At 47.1% G+C, this 14,992-nt stretch overlaps 1 protein-coding gene across 1 annotated transcript in view; it reads left to right on the forward strand.

The window, feature by feature from the left end:
- Window positions 1-14,992, forward strand: part of LOC147111217 (interleukin-17 receptor E-like) — a 94,306-nt gene that overhangs the window by 57,933 nt on the left and 21,381 nt on the right. The window contains exons 8-9 of the mRNA XM_086001886.1: window positions 1,782-1,848; window positions 3,083-3,255. Of these exons, the coding sequence (XP_085858012.1) occupies window positions 1,782-1,848; window positions 3,083-3,255 (240 nt within the window). The remainder of the gene's footprint in view (window positions 1-1,781; window positions 1,849-3,082; window positions 3,256-14,992) is intronic.

Consider the following 14,992-nt stretch of genomic DNA (forward strand, 5'->3'; position numbering starts at 1 on the left):
CCCATGGTGGAATAGCCTGGCCAGTGTGTCGCCATGATCTGGTGTGCACTGCCTCCCATGGTGGAATAGCCTGGCCAGTGTGTCGCCATGATCTGGTGTGCAATGCCTCCCATGGTGGAATAGCCTGGCCAGTGTGTCGCCATGATCTGGTGTGCAATGCCTCCCATGGTGGAATAGCTTGGCCAGTGTGTTAAGTGTAGAATGTGCAATTGATGCTCATGCCTGTCCCATAGCTGCTGGATGAAGGCTGGCCATTAGAGCTTTCAGGTCCCTTTGCCCATAATGTGAGGTGCACATGCAAGGATGAGGAGGTCATTGGAAAGGGTACTCACCCTGACAATGCGTGTGAGGTCATTTAACTTTTTGCGGCATTGGGCACCGGTCCTGGGGACGTCGCTGTTGGCTGACAGCTTGCTGGCGACATGCCTCCAGGCTCTCCTGTAGACGCGGACCGTCACCTTCTTGCCATTGTCCGGGTACAAAACATGGCGCCTCTTCTCCACAGCAGCAAGCAGCACACTCAGATCACGCTCTGAGAAGCGCTGCGCACGTTCACGGGCCTTCTCCATGTCTTCAGGCGCTATTTGGGTCCAGCAGCAGTGTTCAGGCCTAGCTGGAGGGCTCCACTATCCAGGGCGTGGCAGCAGACACAGTCGACCCGTCCCCCTTAAGAGCTGGCCGGCGCCAGGGTGTCTGCTGTCAATCACGAGATGGCCGCACCTGCGCTGCGCCCGGCCTCGGCGCTATCGATCACCACCTCCGGCTTAGCGCCCAAAGAGAGGCGTCCAGCAGCAGTTTTAGCGCTCGCCCGAACTAGTAGGGCGAAGCTAATGAATATCGGAGAAGTGGCATAGATTTGGCGGCGGCTGCAAACTTTAGCGGACGCCCCACTTTAGCGCCCCAAAAGTGGCGTCAATGAATTTCTAGGCCAATTTCTTTGAAGAGAAGTTTCTAGTTTGGTTTATTATTTCATCTGGTGATGGAGACGAGGGATGAAAGAAAGATATCAGCCATGGCGAGATGAATTACTGCTAAGCTTCAATAATATAGACTCCCAACAACAGCGTGAATTTACGGACTTTTTTTCCCCCCCATCCAATTCCCACCCTCCTTTCCTAACGGTGATGGCTTATGTTGGGGTATGGTTCCACAGGTAATGGTAGCTCTCCAGTACCTTGCCCAAGTAGTCATTCTTCATGTATGCACCTGGACCAGGATACGGGCAGGGTTTATAACGGGCGGTACACCCGCTACTGCCAGTTAAGCGCCCCCACTGAAGTTGTAAATTAACCCCCGAGTGTCTGCACCCTTTTTGATGATAGATTTCTGCACCATAAGCAAGCCTTATTCTGTTGTCGTGTTGCACGCTCCAGAAGAGGTGATTAATTAGTGATCAGGAGCAGGAACTTGGCTGCTCCCCCTCCGCCCCCCTAACCCAGAGACCCTGAAGCCAGCTGGAAGTGCCCAAGCTGCTGCCCTGGCTGAGGGCAGCTGAGTTAACACAGACCAAGGATTGAACCTGGGCCTTCTGGTCTCCATGGCTCAGTGCCCAACCAAGTGGTGTTTTACCCACTATGCTTGTTGGGGGAAATAAATTTACTGGTTAGTTTTTTTACACTGCACAGGCTGGAAAATTGAACCCGAGACTGCTTGCTCACTTAGTGAACTTGCCGAGTTATCGGGAGAGCATTTACTTATTTTTGAATGTGTCTCCTGTTCCGTGATGCTTTGATCACTGGAGAAAGTTTAGTGAATAATGTTGACTGGTTTTGTTTCTTTAGGTATTTTACCCCGGGCCCGATAGCCGTCGGACAAGTGTTTGTCCATTCACCGATACCCCTGAAGCCTGTGAGTATGAAACAAAGATAATGAAACATCTTATGAGGATGCAATTAAACTGATGAAAAGCACAAAGTGTTTAAAATGGAGCTAGAGAGATATGGAAGGAAAACACCAGAAAAATGAGTCATTCTCTGAGGAAGGACCAGATTGCTAGTGTAGGAGATTCAAATAGATCCAGACAAGTTAGGTAGATGGGCTAAGGAATGGCAGCTGAAATTTAATGTGGAAAATGTAAGATTGTGCACATTGGAACATTAAACATGAAACATGGGTATACACTGGATAAGCATCCCACTGATGCGGGTGGAAAGGGAAAATAATGGGTGTGATTGTCAACCATTGACTAACCATCCTGTAAATAAGCCCGTTGTCAACAAGGCTATTGGGATGGTTCCTGATAATATTTCACTAAGGAATTGAAATAGATTATTTTAATCCTTTAACATTACCTTGATAAAGTTACATTTGGAATATTTGGACTTTGCCTTCAAAAGGTTTATTTATATGGTCCCATTGACTTGAGATATATGTAAATTAATTGGAACATGGATTTAAACTTTATGTGTGGACCTGGAACTCCAAGGTATGCACCTATGTGTCCATTTCTGGGCACCACACTTTAGGAAGGACATCAAGGCCTTGGAGAGGGTGCAGAAGGGATTTACCAGAATGATACCAGGGATGAGGGACTTCAGTTATGTGGAGAGACTGGAGAAGCTGGCATCATTCTCCTTCGAGCAGAGAAGGTTAAGGGGAGATTTAATAGAAGTGTTCAAAATTATGAGTGGTTTTGATAGAGTAAATAATGAGAAACCGTTTCCACTGGTGGGTGGGTTGGTAAACAGGGGACACAGATTTAAGATAGTTGGAAAAGGAATCAGAGGGGTGATGAGGAGAAATCTTTTACACAATGAGTTGTTATGATCTGGCATACACTGCCTGAAAGGGCGGTGGAAGCAGATTCAATAGTAACTTTCAAAAGGGAATAGGATATATACTTGAAGAGGGAACATTTGCAGGGCTATGGGGAAAAAGCAGGGGAGTGGGACTAATTGGATAGCTCTTTCAAAGAACCGGCACAAACACGATGGGACGAATGGCCTGCTTCTATGTTGTAGGATTCTATGATTCATATTGTAACACAGTTGTACATAACATACTCCATTGAAACCAAAACCAATCATGTTGTCTCTCCGTCATTTGTGACATTTGAAATCTGTTTCATAATCTTTCTCAACAGTTGGTCCTGATCTGTGGAAGTCGAGCAATTTCTCTGATCTGGCCCATCGTAATAACAACATGGCGGTTCACTTTTTTGGGAAATGCCAAATTAAACCTCGTGTTATCCTCTGCTGGAAATCAAATGGATTCTGTGATGAGTTTGAGGAGTCGGCCACCGAGTACTTAAAGTCCGTAAGTGACAGTCATACAGTGCCACCAATCACTGGGAGGATTTTTGAAAAGAAAGAAAGACTTGCATTCATATAGCGCCTTTCATGACCACCGGACGTCTCAAAACGCTTTACAGCCAATGAAGTACTTTTGGAGTTTAGTCACTGTTGTAATGTGGGAAACGCGGCAGCCAATTTGCGAACAGCAAGCTCCCACAAACAGCAATGTGATAATGACCAGATCATCTGTTTTTGTTATGTTGGTTGAGGGATAAATATTGGCCAGGACACAGGGGATAACTCCCCAATTTTGCTCCCCAATATCAGTGAATCGCAGAGAGATTAAGGGACGGTTTTAATTTTAATGGATGGACAATAAAGGGCAGGGTGCCTGCAATTTCACAGTACGTGCAATTGGTGGGCAAGCCTTCCTACCAACTTTGCACACTCAGTGTTGGAACCAAAAATGGCCCAATGGGGATTACCTAGAATTAAATAGAATGTACAGCACAGAAACAGGTCATTCAGATTGAACTACTAAAATTACAATCAAACCTCTTCAATAACCAGTCTGATAATGGACATTTTGGTAATAGATAGTCTGTTAAGATACACTTGAATAATAAGCTCTCTGCTAATGAATGTTCTGTTAATGGGCACTATGATAGTGCTGATACATCGATAATTTTCACACTGATATAAAGCTCACACACAACCAGGATCCAGATTGCTTAGTTTTTATACCATTCTTCTTCCAGCCCAGTTTAGTTCTGAGGGTCTGGCAAATTATACCAAAGTGTTATTAGTACAGAGCGTCAACGGGCCTTGTGGAATCGTTTATAACCTTTGTTTATAAACCTCTTTACTGAATAATCTGTTCAAGGCAACATTTAATCTCATTGTTACAAAAGCAAAATACTGCGGATGCTGGAAATCCGAAATAAAAACAGAAAATGCTGGAAATACTTTCCTCAGAATGAAAGGTCATCGACCTGAACCGTTAACTCTGTTGAGGTACTTTTTGAAGTGTAGTCACTGTTGTAATGGAAATGTGGCAGTTAATTTGCGCACAGCAAGCTCCCACAAACAGCAATGTGATAAAGACCTGTTTTTTAGTGATGTTGATTGAGGGATAAATATTAGCCAGGACACCGGGGATAACTCCCCTGCTCTTCTTCGAAATGGTGCCGTGGGATCTTTTACATCCACCTGAGGGGGTAGAAGAGACCTCGGCTTAATGTCTCATCCAAAAGACAGCACTTCCAACAGTGCAACACTTCCTCAATACTGCACTGGAGTGTCAGCTGAGATTTTTTATGCTCAAGTCCCTGGAGTGGGACTGTGAACCCACAATCCTTCTGACTCAGAGAAGAGTGTGCTACCCACTGAGCCAGGTCCAAGTCATTAATATATACCTAAAAGAGCAGTTGTCTTAATACCAACCCCTGGGGAACACCACTGTATACTTCCCTCCGGTCTGAAAAACAACCATCCTCCAAAACAGGGACACACTGAAGATTTGAACCAACAACCCTTCTTGACTCAGAGGCAGTGGTGCTACCCACTGAGCCACAGCTGACACTATAAATTAATCACTCGATTAAATCTGGACAGCATTGCCCTGCAAATCAGAAAAAGTTCTACTGACATTGTGCAGAGACCAGTTCTGCAGTATGGTGTGTAGTTTTGGTCACTTTACCTCACAAAGCATATAGATGCACAAGAAAAGGTACGCTGAAGAGTGACAAGGATGATTCCAGGTCTTAGGGGACTAAGTTATGAAGAAAGGCTCAATAACTAAACTTATTTTCCCTGAAGGTAAGAAAACTGATACAGGTCTTGAAAGTAAGGATGAGGTGAGAAAGAGTTCTAGAGGACACAGTGCAAAATTCAAAGCCTCAAATAAGGTTAGAGATTAGAAAACATTGTTTGTCCTACAGGATAGTGGACATCTGGAATGAGTTCCCAGAGAAGGTAGTTGATTCAGGGTCAGTTTGGCGTCTCTATAAGGAGCTGGATCGATATTTGGTGAGCATAAGAACATAAGAAATAGGGGCAGGAATAGACCATTCGGCCCTTTGAGCCTGCTCTGCCATCCAATGAGATCATGGCTGATCTTCTGCCTCAACTCCATTCACCAGCCCTATCGCCACATCCCTTGATGCCCTTACTTGTCAGAAATCTATCGACTTCTGTTTTGAATATACCCAATGACTGAGCCTCCACAGCCCTCTGGGGTAGAGAATTCCAAAGATTCACCACCCTCTGTGTGAAGAAATTTCTTCTCATCTCAGTCCTAAATGGCCTACCCTTTATCTTGAGACTGTGGCCCCTGGTTCTAGACTCCCCAGCCAAGGGAAACATTCTTCCAGCATTCATCCTATCAAGCCCTGTAATAATTTTGTATGCTTCAATGAGATTCCCTCTCATTCTTCTGAATTCAAGAGAATACAGGCCTAGTTTACTCAATCTCTTCTCATACGACAGACCTGCCATCCCAGGAATCAATCTTGTGAACCTTCGTTGCACTCCCTCTATGGCAAGTATATCCTTTCTTAGGTAAGGAGACCAAAATTGTACACAGTACTCCAGGTGTGGTCTCACCAAGGCCCTATATAATTGGAGTAAGGCTTCAGGATTAATGGTTATAGAAATATTTAACAATGTTCAAAATCATGAGGGGTCTGCACAGGATAGGTAGAAACTGTTCCCATTGGCAGAAGGGTCGAGAACCAGAGGACACAGATTCAAGGTGATTGGCAGAAGGACCATAGAAACATAGAAGATAGGAGCAGGAGTAGGCCATTCGGCCCTTCGAGCCTGCTCCGCCATTCAACGAGATCATGGCTGATCATCCAAACCCTAGCACCCGGTCCCTACACCGACAGCCATCCCACCCAAGCCCTATCCCCGTAACCCCACGTATTTAATCCCCCCTAACACTAAGGGTCAATTTTTTTCATGGCCAATCAACCTAACCCGCACATCTTTGGACTGTGGGAGGAAACCGGAGCACCCGGAGAAAACCCACGCAAACACGGGGAGAATGTGCAAACTCCACACAGACAGTCACCCGAGGCCAGATTTGAACCCGGGTCCCTGGCGCTGTGCGGCAACAGTGCTAACCACTATGCCACCGTGCTGCCCAAAGGCGACATGAGGAAAATCTTTTTTCCGCAGCGAGTAGTTAAGATCTGGAATGCACTGCCTGAAAGGGCGGTGGAGGCAGACTCAATTTTATCTTTCAAAAGGGAGTTGGATAAGTATCTGAAGAAATTTTTTTTGCAGGGCTACGGGGAAAGGGTAGGGGAGTGGGACTAGCTGAGAGCCGGCACGGGCTCGACGGGCCAAATGGCCTTCTTCCGTGCTGTAACCATTCTGATTCTAATGTTGTAAATTCAGGTCTGCCTTAGGTACCTCCTTGGGTTCAGTGGTGTCAGTCGCTCCTGTAAGCAGTCTGAGTGCCTTACTTTTATGGGAGTTGACTCACGCTGCTCGATATCTATTTACACAATAGCAGGACCCAAGAGCATATCAATCACACCCCCTTGTGATCGGGACAGGATATTCATGCCTTTTGCATGAATGCTTCTTCAGTCTAAAGGTGGGCTGAGTTCATTCTTGGTGAGGCGAGGCTTGTTACAAGTTGTTGAGCTGCTGTTTTCCCACTGTTAGTTTAACATGCAGAGCAACAGTTATGATCGGATTCATTTCGTTCATCCATACTACTTCTCTTCATGGACTGATACAAAATAAATAACATGTCACGCTTCCCGAGCATTTTCTGTTTTTATTTCAGATTTCCAGCATCTGCAGTATTTTGCTTTTGTATTGGGGATCTACAGACTTTCCAACACAGTAGGGTCCATTTAAACTTGTATTCTATGCATTGCCTGGTGGTAACGGCCGAGAAATGGGGCCGGTAGCCTTACCTGCCCGTTAACCCCAATGATATGGCCGGCGTCATTTTGAATGGGGGTTACCGTTGGGTGCCTGAAACGCCTTCCCTGTTTCAGGCGGTAGGCCCATTTCAACATGCAAACTGGGGTCCCAGGACCCCGGTTGCCATTTTAGGTTGGAAATGAGAAGAGAAGGGGCCCAGCCAAAGGTAAATTTGATAATATTTTTTGTGGGGACAACAGGAACATGAGCAGGAGTGCTCCTCCAGGCCCCACATAAAATAAGCTGGGCTGCTGCTGCTGCCCCAGGAACCCCCCTCTGCGACTGCGACCACCTCGCCTCCTCCACACTTACCTTTCTGCCAGGCGGGACAGCCCGATGTTGGTAGGCCTCAATCCAGCGAGCTGCATCGACACGCATCCTGTAGCTTGCCGGCCCAATAGTAATGAGGCTGTGGGTTAAAGTCACCGCTGCTTCGAGTGCGGGCGATCGGCCAGTCCGTGTGCTCCGCCCGTCAGTCGCGCCAAAACCCCAAATCGACTCCAGTGCGTGTGAAGTGTTCTTCAAATACGCACGCAAGCTAATGGAACGCTTATTGATTCCATTCTGGGGGGGAAACAACTTCCATTTATCATATTAACCGCTTTTCATCGCGGTGTCTTTTTTTAAAAACTTGCGGGAATACACTTTGCTTAATTTAAAAAAATAAACATTAACTCTTCTGGGAAAAATGGTCCTGAAACTTGGTGGAGAACAATGCCTATTTTCCTGAAATAAGTGGTGCCGAAGCAGGGCTGTGGGAGGGACGTCCATGCTCGTGCCATCTCACCTGGCCTCTGGATTGAGCCGGCTTGATGGGCTTTTCTCACTCTGGATTTTCTTATGCTTTTATGGCTTCAGAACTTGGTTGTGTCTACACTGTGGCGTATGTAACCTGTTCCACCTTAAGAGAACTTAAGCCTGTTCCACCTTAAGAGATGTACTACTTTCTCTGGCTGCTGTATACGTAATACCGGTGGTGACCACCGGTATATAAGTACCGTGTAGTGATATTGCTGTTAGTATAGCCCTGACCTCCAACTAGTAAAGACCTGTTGAAACGTTATTCTTGTAGTCTGTGTCAGTAATTAATCTTAAATACAACTAGAACACACAGACTTAACAGTGGCGACGAGTCCGATTCTTACCCTGCGGCAGTTTATATCCACGGCAGCTTCGTCCACAGAACGGGCGTCGAAGAGAGGCATCCACCCTCATCACCCTGCTGGAAGACACGTCGCGCAGCAGGCATCGAGAACCCGGAGCGCAAAAGATATCCTGAACTCGAAGCCTCCATCAGCGGCAGTCAGCTATCTTCCTTCTACCTCGGTGGTGGGTAAGCCGATCAGCGACGCGAGCAGAAAGTTGGCCGTGTTGGCTGTACAGACGGGGAGGGAAGACGGAGGAATAAGGGCGGTGAGATCGATCGCAACCGGAGATAAGGGCCGGGCTGCATTCGGGCCAAAAGGCGCAGCGCGGGGACATCGATCGCGGCTGGTGATAAGGGCCGGGCCGCATTTGGGCCAAAAAGGCGCAGCGTCTGGGGCGACTGATGGCGCGAGAGCCGCGGTGAAGGCGAACGCAGCCGGTGCTAATAACTGGGCTGCAAGAAGGGCTGCGAGGCGCGACATCGGGGAAGCGCGAATGCCCGAGGGAGCCGCGGTGAAGCGGAGACAGCGTCGGGGGAGTTACTAACCGCTGGGAAAGGGGAGCAGCAGCGGCATGCCAAACGCCATTGCAGCCAGCGGGTGAAGAAGGCGAGCGCGGGAAAGACCGCCAAGCGCGGGAAACCGCCATTTTGTAGGCGGAGGACGAAGACAAGAGCGGGACGCCGCCATCTTGGAAAAAGGGAAATCACTAAAAAAAAAAAATTGCAACGATGCCTAAACATGGGAACATTAATACCTTTGATAGCGACATCGAAGATTGGGCCACGTGTGTAGAATGCATACAAAATTATTGTAAAGCAAATAAAATCCCAGATGATGAGAAAGCACTAACCTTATTAAACTTAATGGGTGCGAAGACATACGGGCAATTGAAACACCTTTTATCACCAGATGAACCGGCGGAGAAGATGTTCGAGGAGATTGTTACTGTCCTGAGAAATCATCTAAACCCCACGCCGCTGATGCTAGCGGAATGATTTAAATTTTACAGCAGAAAGCAGCTGAAAGATGAAAGCAATGCTGAATATTTAATGGAATTGCGTAAGCTAGCAAAGTACTGTCAGTTTGGAACGGGACTAACAGATGCGCTAAGAGATAAATTTGTGTGTGGATTATTAAAAGAAGATACACAAAAGCGACTGCTCGAGGAGAATGAGCTGACGCTTGAGAAAGCGGTCACTATGGCAGCATCACACGAAGCCGCAGCGAGAGGCACGGCAGTAATGCAGCTACGGTCACCGGAACTCAGTACAAATCAATTGGTTTTGAGTACTGTAAAATGTTATCGTTGTGGAAAGACAACGCACGATCAGAACCAGTGTTGGTTTAAAAACCAAGAATGCAGAACGTGTGGCAGGCTTGGCCACATAGCTAAAGTATGCCGGTCAGGAAAGAAGACCAGCAACAAAAAGTCACCGCAAGGAAAATACATAAAGGTACACAAGGTGACAAAGAACAGTTCGAACGAACAGAAGTCAGATTCAGACGCCAGCAGTAATGAACTGGGTAGCTTAAGAGTACACAACGTTGGTAAGGATGCAGATCTCCAGACAATTTGGGTCACTCTTCAGATAGCAGGAGTCCAAGTAAAGATGGAATTGGACACTGGATCGGCATTGACGGTCATGAATAAGAAAGATTACAAAAGGTTATTCCAACATATTCCCCTACGGGATACAGAGATTATATTGAAAACATACACGGGGCAAAGAGTGTACCCCATCGGAAAGATAGAGGTAAAAGTGGTCCACAAGGGCAAAGAAAGCCAAGTAATGGACTTATATGTGCTACCTGAAGGAGGTCCACCACTACTGGGACGGGAGTGGATTAGGAAAATGAATATGGACTGGCACTCCTTAAAGGCACTAACGGTAGATTCTGGGGAAACAGATGTCAAACCTAAACAATTGTCCAGAATATTGGATGATGCTAAAGAGGTGTTCCAGCAGGGACTGGGAACACTGAGAGGAATTACGGCAAACATCAAGATTGATGAACATGCACACCCAAAATTTTTCAAAGCCAGACCGGTACCCTATGCAATACGACCTGCTGTAGAAGCGGAACTGGAAGCGCTAGAACGTTCAGGTGTACTGTCTAAGGTAGATTGGAGTGAGTGGGCTACGCCCATTGTTCCCGTTATGAAACGTCCTTCGAGCAACAAGCCAGGAGAACCAGGGAAGGTTCGCATCTGTGGAGACTTCAAGATCACCGTTAATCCGGTGCTTCACACGGTGCAGTATCCGCTTCCACGGATTGAGGATATTTTTGCTTCGTTGTCTGGCGGGAAACACTTCACCAAGATAGACCTGGCGCAGGCGTACTTGCAGATGGAGGTTGAAGAAGAGTCACGCCAGTACCTCACGATCAACACGCATAGAGGTTTGTACCGGTATAATAGGCTGGTTTTTGGAGTGGCATCGGCTCTGGCAATTTGGCAGAGGGCCATGGAGCAGGTATTACAGGGAATTCCAGGCACACAATGTTACCTGGACGATATTCTGATTACAGGAGATGGTGATGAAGAACACCTCGCAAACTTGGAACTGGTGCTCAACAGACTGAAAGAGTATGGACTTCGAGTTAATCGGCAGAAATGTGAGTTCTTTCAGAAGCGGATCTCGTACTGTGGTCATGTCATTGACCGGGAGGGGCTTCATAAGTCTCGGCAAGATAGAGGCAGTTGTAAAGGCTCCCGCTCCGGATAATGTCTCTCAGTTGAGGTCGTTTCTAGGATTGATTAACTATTACCATAAGTTTCTACCAAATCTATCCACGGTACTGCACCCGCTGAACGCTCTTTTACAGAAGGGGGTACCATGGGAATGGAGCGAAAACTGTAAGAAGGCATTTCGCAAAAGCAAAGAATTGATCACCTCAGAGGAAGTGTTGGCTCACTTCAACCCGACACTGCCTATTCGGTTGGCTTGTGATGCTTCTCCATATGGTATTGGGGCAGTACTCTCACACAAGTTGCCAAATGGCACGGAAAGGCCAGTCGCGTTTGCATCCAGATCATTGACCTCCGCTGAGCGCAACTATGCGCAGATCGATAGGGAGGCTCTCAGCCTTGTATGGGGAGTGAAGAAGTTTAATCATTACCTGCAGGGCCAAAAATTCACACTTCTGACAGACCATCAGCCGTTGGTATCCATTTTTAACCCTAAGAAGGGTGTTTCGGTGATGACAACACAGAGACTCCAGAGATGGTCCCTTTTCCTAGGGGCACATCAATATCAAATAGAATTCAAAGGTACAAAGCAGCAATGGCAATGCTGATGGGCTGTCGCGCCTGCCACTACCTGAAGAAGAAGAGACGACGAAAGTTGACCCTGTTGAGTTATTTCATTCGACCATCATCGAGTGTTTACCAGTCACCAATGCAAGTATTGAAAGAGAAACCAGGAACGACCCGACACTGTCCCAAGTCTACGAGGTGACAGTGAAGGGATGGCCAACACATGGTGATCCTCTGTTACCGGCATTCTCGGCAAGGCGAGACCAGCTGTCCGTCTGCCATGGTACTTTGATGTACGGGACAAGAGTGATTATTCCTCCCAAGTTAAGGGAAAGAGTTCTAAAGGAACTGCATGAAGGTCATCTGGGGGGAGTTAAGATGAAAAGTCTTGCTAGGGCTTATGTATGGTGGCCGGGTATTGACCAACAGATAGAGGAGTTGACGAAAAGCTGTGCTGGGTGCCAAAAAGTGCAAAATGCACCTCCGATCGCACCGCTACACCCATGGGAATGGCCTTCAGCCCCATGGCAACGCGTACATATTGACTTTGCTGGTCCATTCATGGACTCCATGTTCCTAATTGCGGTGGACGCACATTCCAAATGGCCAGAAGTGATCAAGATGAATACCACTACTTCAGAAAAGACAATTGCGGTGTTAAGAACAATATTCGCAAGGAACGGATTGCCAGAACAGATATGTTTGGACAACGGACCACAGTTCGTGTCGGAAGAATTCCAAAAATTCTTAAAGAAGAATGGGGTGAAACATTATACCTCTGCCCCATATCATCCAGCGACAAACGGGTTGGCCGAGAGATTTGTCCAAACATTCAAAAAGGCAATAAAGGCCATGAACGATGATCAGATTCCGCTACAACACAAGGTGGACAATTTCCCAATGGCATATCGAAACGCCGCTCATGCAGTGACTAACCAAAGTCCTGCCATGATGTTTTATAACAGGAGGTTGCGGTCCAGGTTGGACTTGTTAAAACCAAATGTGCGGAGGGAAGTGGAAAACAAACAGTTCCGGCATATTAATAACAAGACCACTCGAAGTTTCGACGTAGGACAACCAGTGTTGGCAAGGGACTATGGAAACGAAAAATGGCAGTCCGGAACAATTCGGGCCAGACAAGGACCTCTGATGTACACAGTAGATATTGGTAACAATGTGATAAGGCGTCATGCGGATCAACTGGTAGAATCGAGAGCAAGGGTCGAACCCATGGTTGCGACAGAGACAACTGTGGAAGACGTTAATGAACCTGAAGCATCTACCTCGGCAGGGAATGTACCTGATGATGACGTCCAATACATAGGAAACCAACTAGAGGAGTCACCTCAGCAACAAGAATCAGAGACCACTGAAAGGCGTTATCCAACCCAAATCAGAAGGCCTCCTGAGAGACTGAACCTTTGAACTGTTTATACCTGAAGTTATATATGTATATATGTTATTATGTTATGTTAAATGGGGATATGACTGTTAAGCTAAAAAGGGAGGATTGTGGTGTATGTAACCTGTTCCACCTTAAGAGAACTTAAGCCTGTTCCACCTTAAGAGATGTACTACTTTCTCTGGCTGCTGTATACGTAATACCGGTGGTGACCACCGGTATATAAGTACCGTGTAGTGATATTGCTGTTAGTATAGCCCTGACCTCCAACTAGTAAAGACCTGTTGAAACGTTATTCTTGTAGTCTGTGTCAGTAATTAATCTTAAATACAACTAGAACACACAGACTTAACATACACCCTTGTCACAAATTGGGTTTTAGTTCTTTGGGAAGGTAATCGATCCCCACCAGGGTGAATTCCTTTCACGAATAAATATTTGGGCCCTTTAACAGGCCTCTCAAGTTCTGCTGAGGCCCAAGGAGGCTGTAAAGGCCAGAATTTCCTGGGGAAGTGCCCTTGACAGGAGGAGAAGGAGTGGGTGGATGATTCACCCACAGTTCCCCTACCAGAATTGAAGAGCCAGTCTATAGGGGGCAGAAACCTGGCATAACCAGGTTCCACGCCCCCCCACCAAATTACTGACCCCTCCCAGTGGAAATCAGGTTCCCCCCCCACTCTCTGACCCCGTGAATTTTGAATCCCATGTGCTTCACATTGGTCAACTATTGAAAGGTTGCAATACTCCATTTCTGCTTAAAGGCCCTCAGTGAGCTATGTATGAGCTCCCACTAGTGTTAGAGACTGGTACTGTAGCATATTGTTTTACTCCACAGTTACCGGGGACATCGCACTCAGACATCCGATAGGTTCTTGCCCTCCCACCCCAAAATGTTCCACCCCTGCTGTTAGTGTGCAGTCAACAACATGAGAGAACACCATTAATCCTGTGAGCGCTGGCAAGTCTTTCTTGTTCTGTAACTTTCTGTAAAATGCACAGTTCTGCTCTCCAGATTATAAAAAGGATATGATACCAAAACTCAGAGGATATAGCTGTCATGAAAAGCTGAACTGGCTGGGGCTCTTTTCTCCAGAGAAGAGAAAGCTGAGGGGTGACCTGTTAAAGGTCGTTAAGATAATGAAAGGGTTTGATAGGGTAGACGTAGAGAAAATGTTTCCACTTATGGCGGGGGAGGCGGGGGGGAGGGAAGAGTCCAAAACTAGGGGCCATAAATATAAGATAGTCACTAATAAATCCAATAGGGATTTCAGGAGAAACTTATTTACCCAGAGTGGTCAGAATGTGGAACTCGCTACCACAAGGAGTAGTTGAGACAAATAGCATAGATGCCTTTAAGGAGAAGCTAGATAAACACAAGGGAGAAAAGAATAGAAGGATATGCTGATAGGATTAGATGAAGAGGGGTGGGAGGAGGCTGGTGTGGATCATAAACACCGGCATAGACCAGTTGGGCCGAATGGCCTGTTTCTCACCTGTAGACTCTATGGCCCCGATATTGACTGGTGCGGCTTTTGGTCAGGAAATCCGGGTTTTCCCACATGCTGTGGGGTTCTGACTCCACGGCGTGCGACATTTTTTTTGAACAGGATCCCCGCGCGGAAGTCAGCCTGATTGGCAGGCTTGGGTTCCAGTCAGGCAAGGAGCACTCCGGAGCAGGCCGCAGTCACCGGTCAGGAGCCTGCAGCTGCTATCCCCGGCCCCGGGGGGGACGGTCCGATCTCAGGGAAGGAGTTGAGCTTGCGGGGGGCCCGGGGGAAGCACTCCTGCTCCTCCTAACCCACAAGCAGTTCTGTAAGGGCACTTACGTTTTCCCCGAAGCTGTCGTGGCCTCGCTTGAGCTGCTGGGTTTCCCGAGGCCTGGGTTAAAGGTGTAAAGCAGGTTAAGTGTGAGGTTCCCAACCGCAGTATAATATTTAAATGGCCTACCTGCCTCCTGTCCCACCTCCATTAAACCTGGAAATGGGCGGGTTGGAGGCCGGGCTATGATCGG

Source organism: Somniosus microcephalus, chromosome 11 (genome assembly GCF_052327205.1).
Source record: "Somniosus microcephalus isolate GS21.2 chromosome 11, FLI_Smic_1.0, whole genome shotgun sequence".
Lineage (NCBI taxonomy): Eukaryota > Metazoa > Chordata > Chondrichthyes > Squaliformes > Somniosidae > Somniosus > Somniosus microcephalus.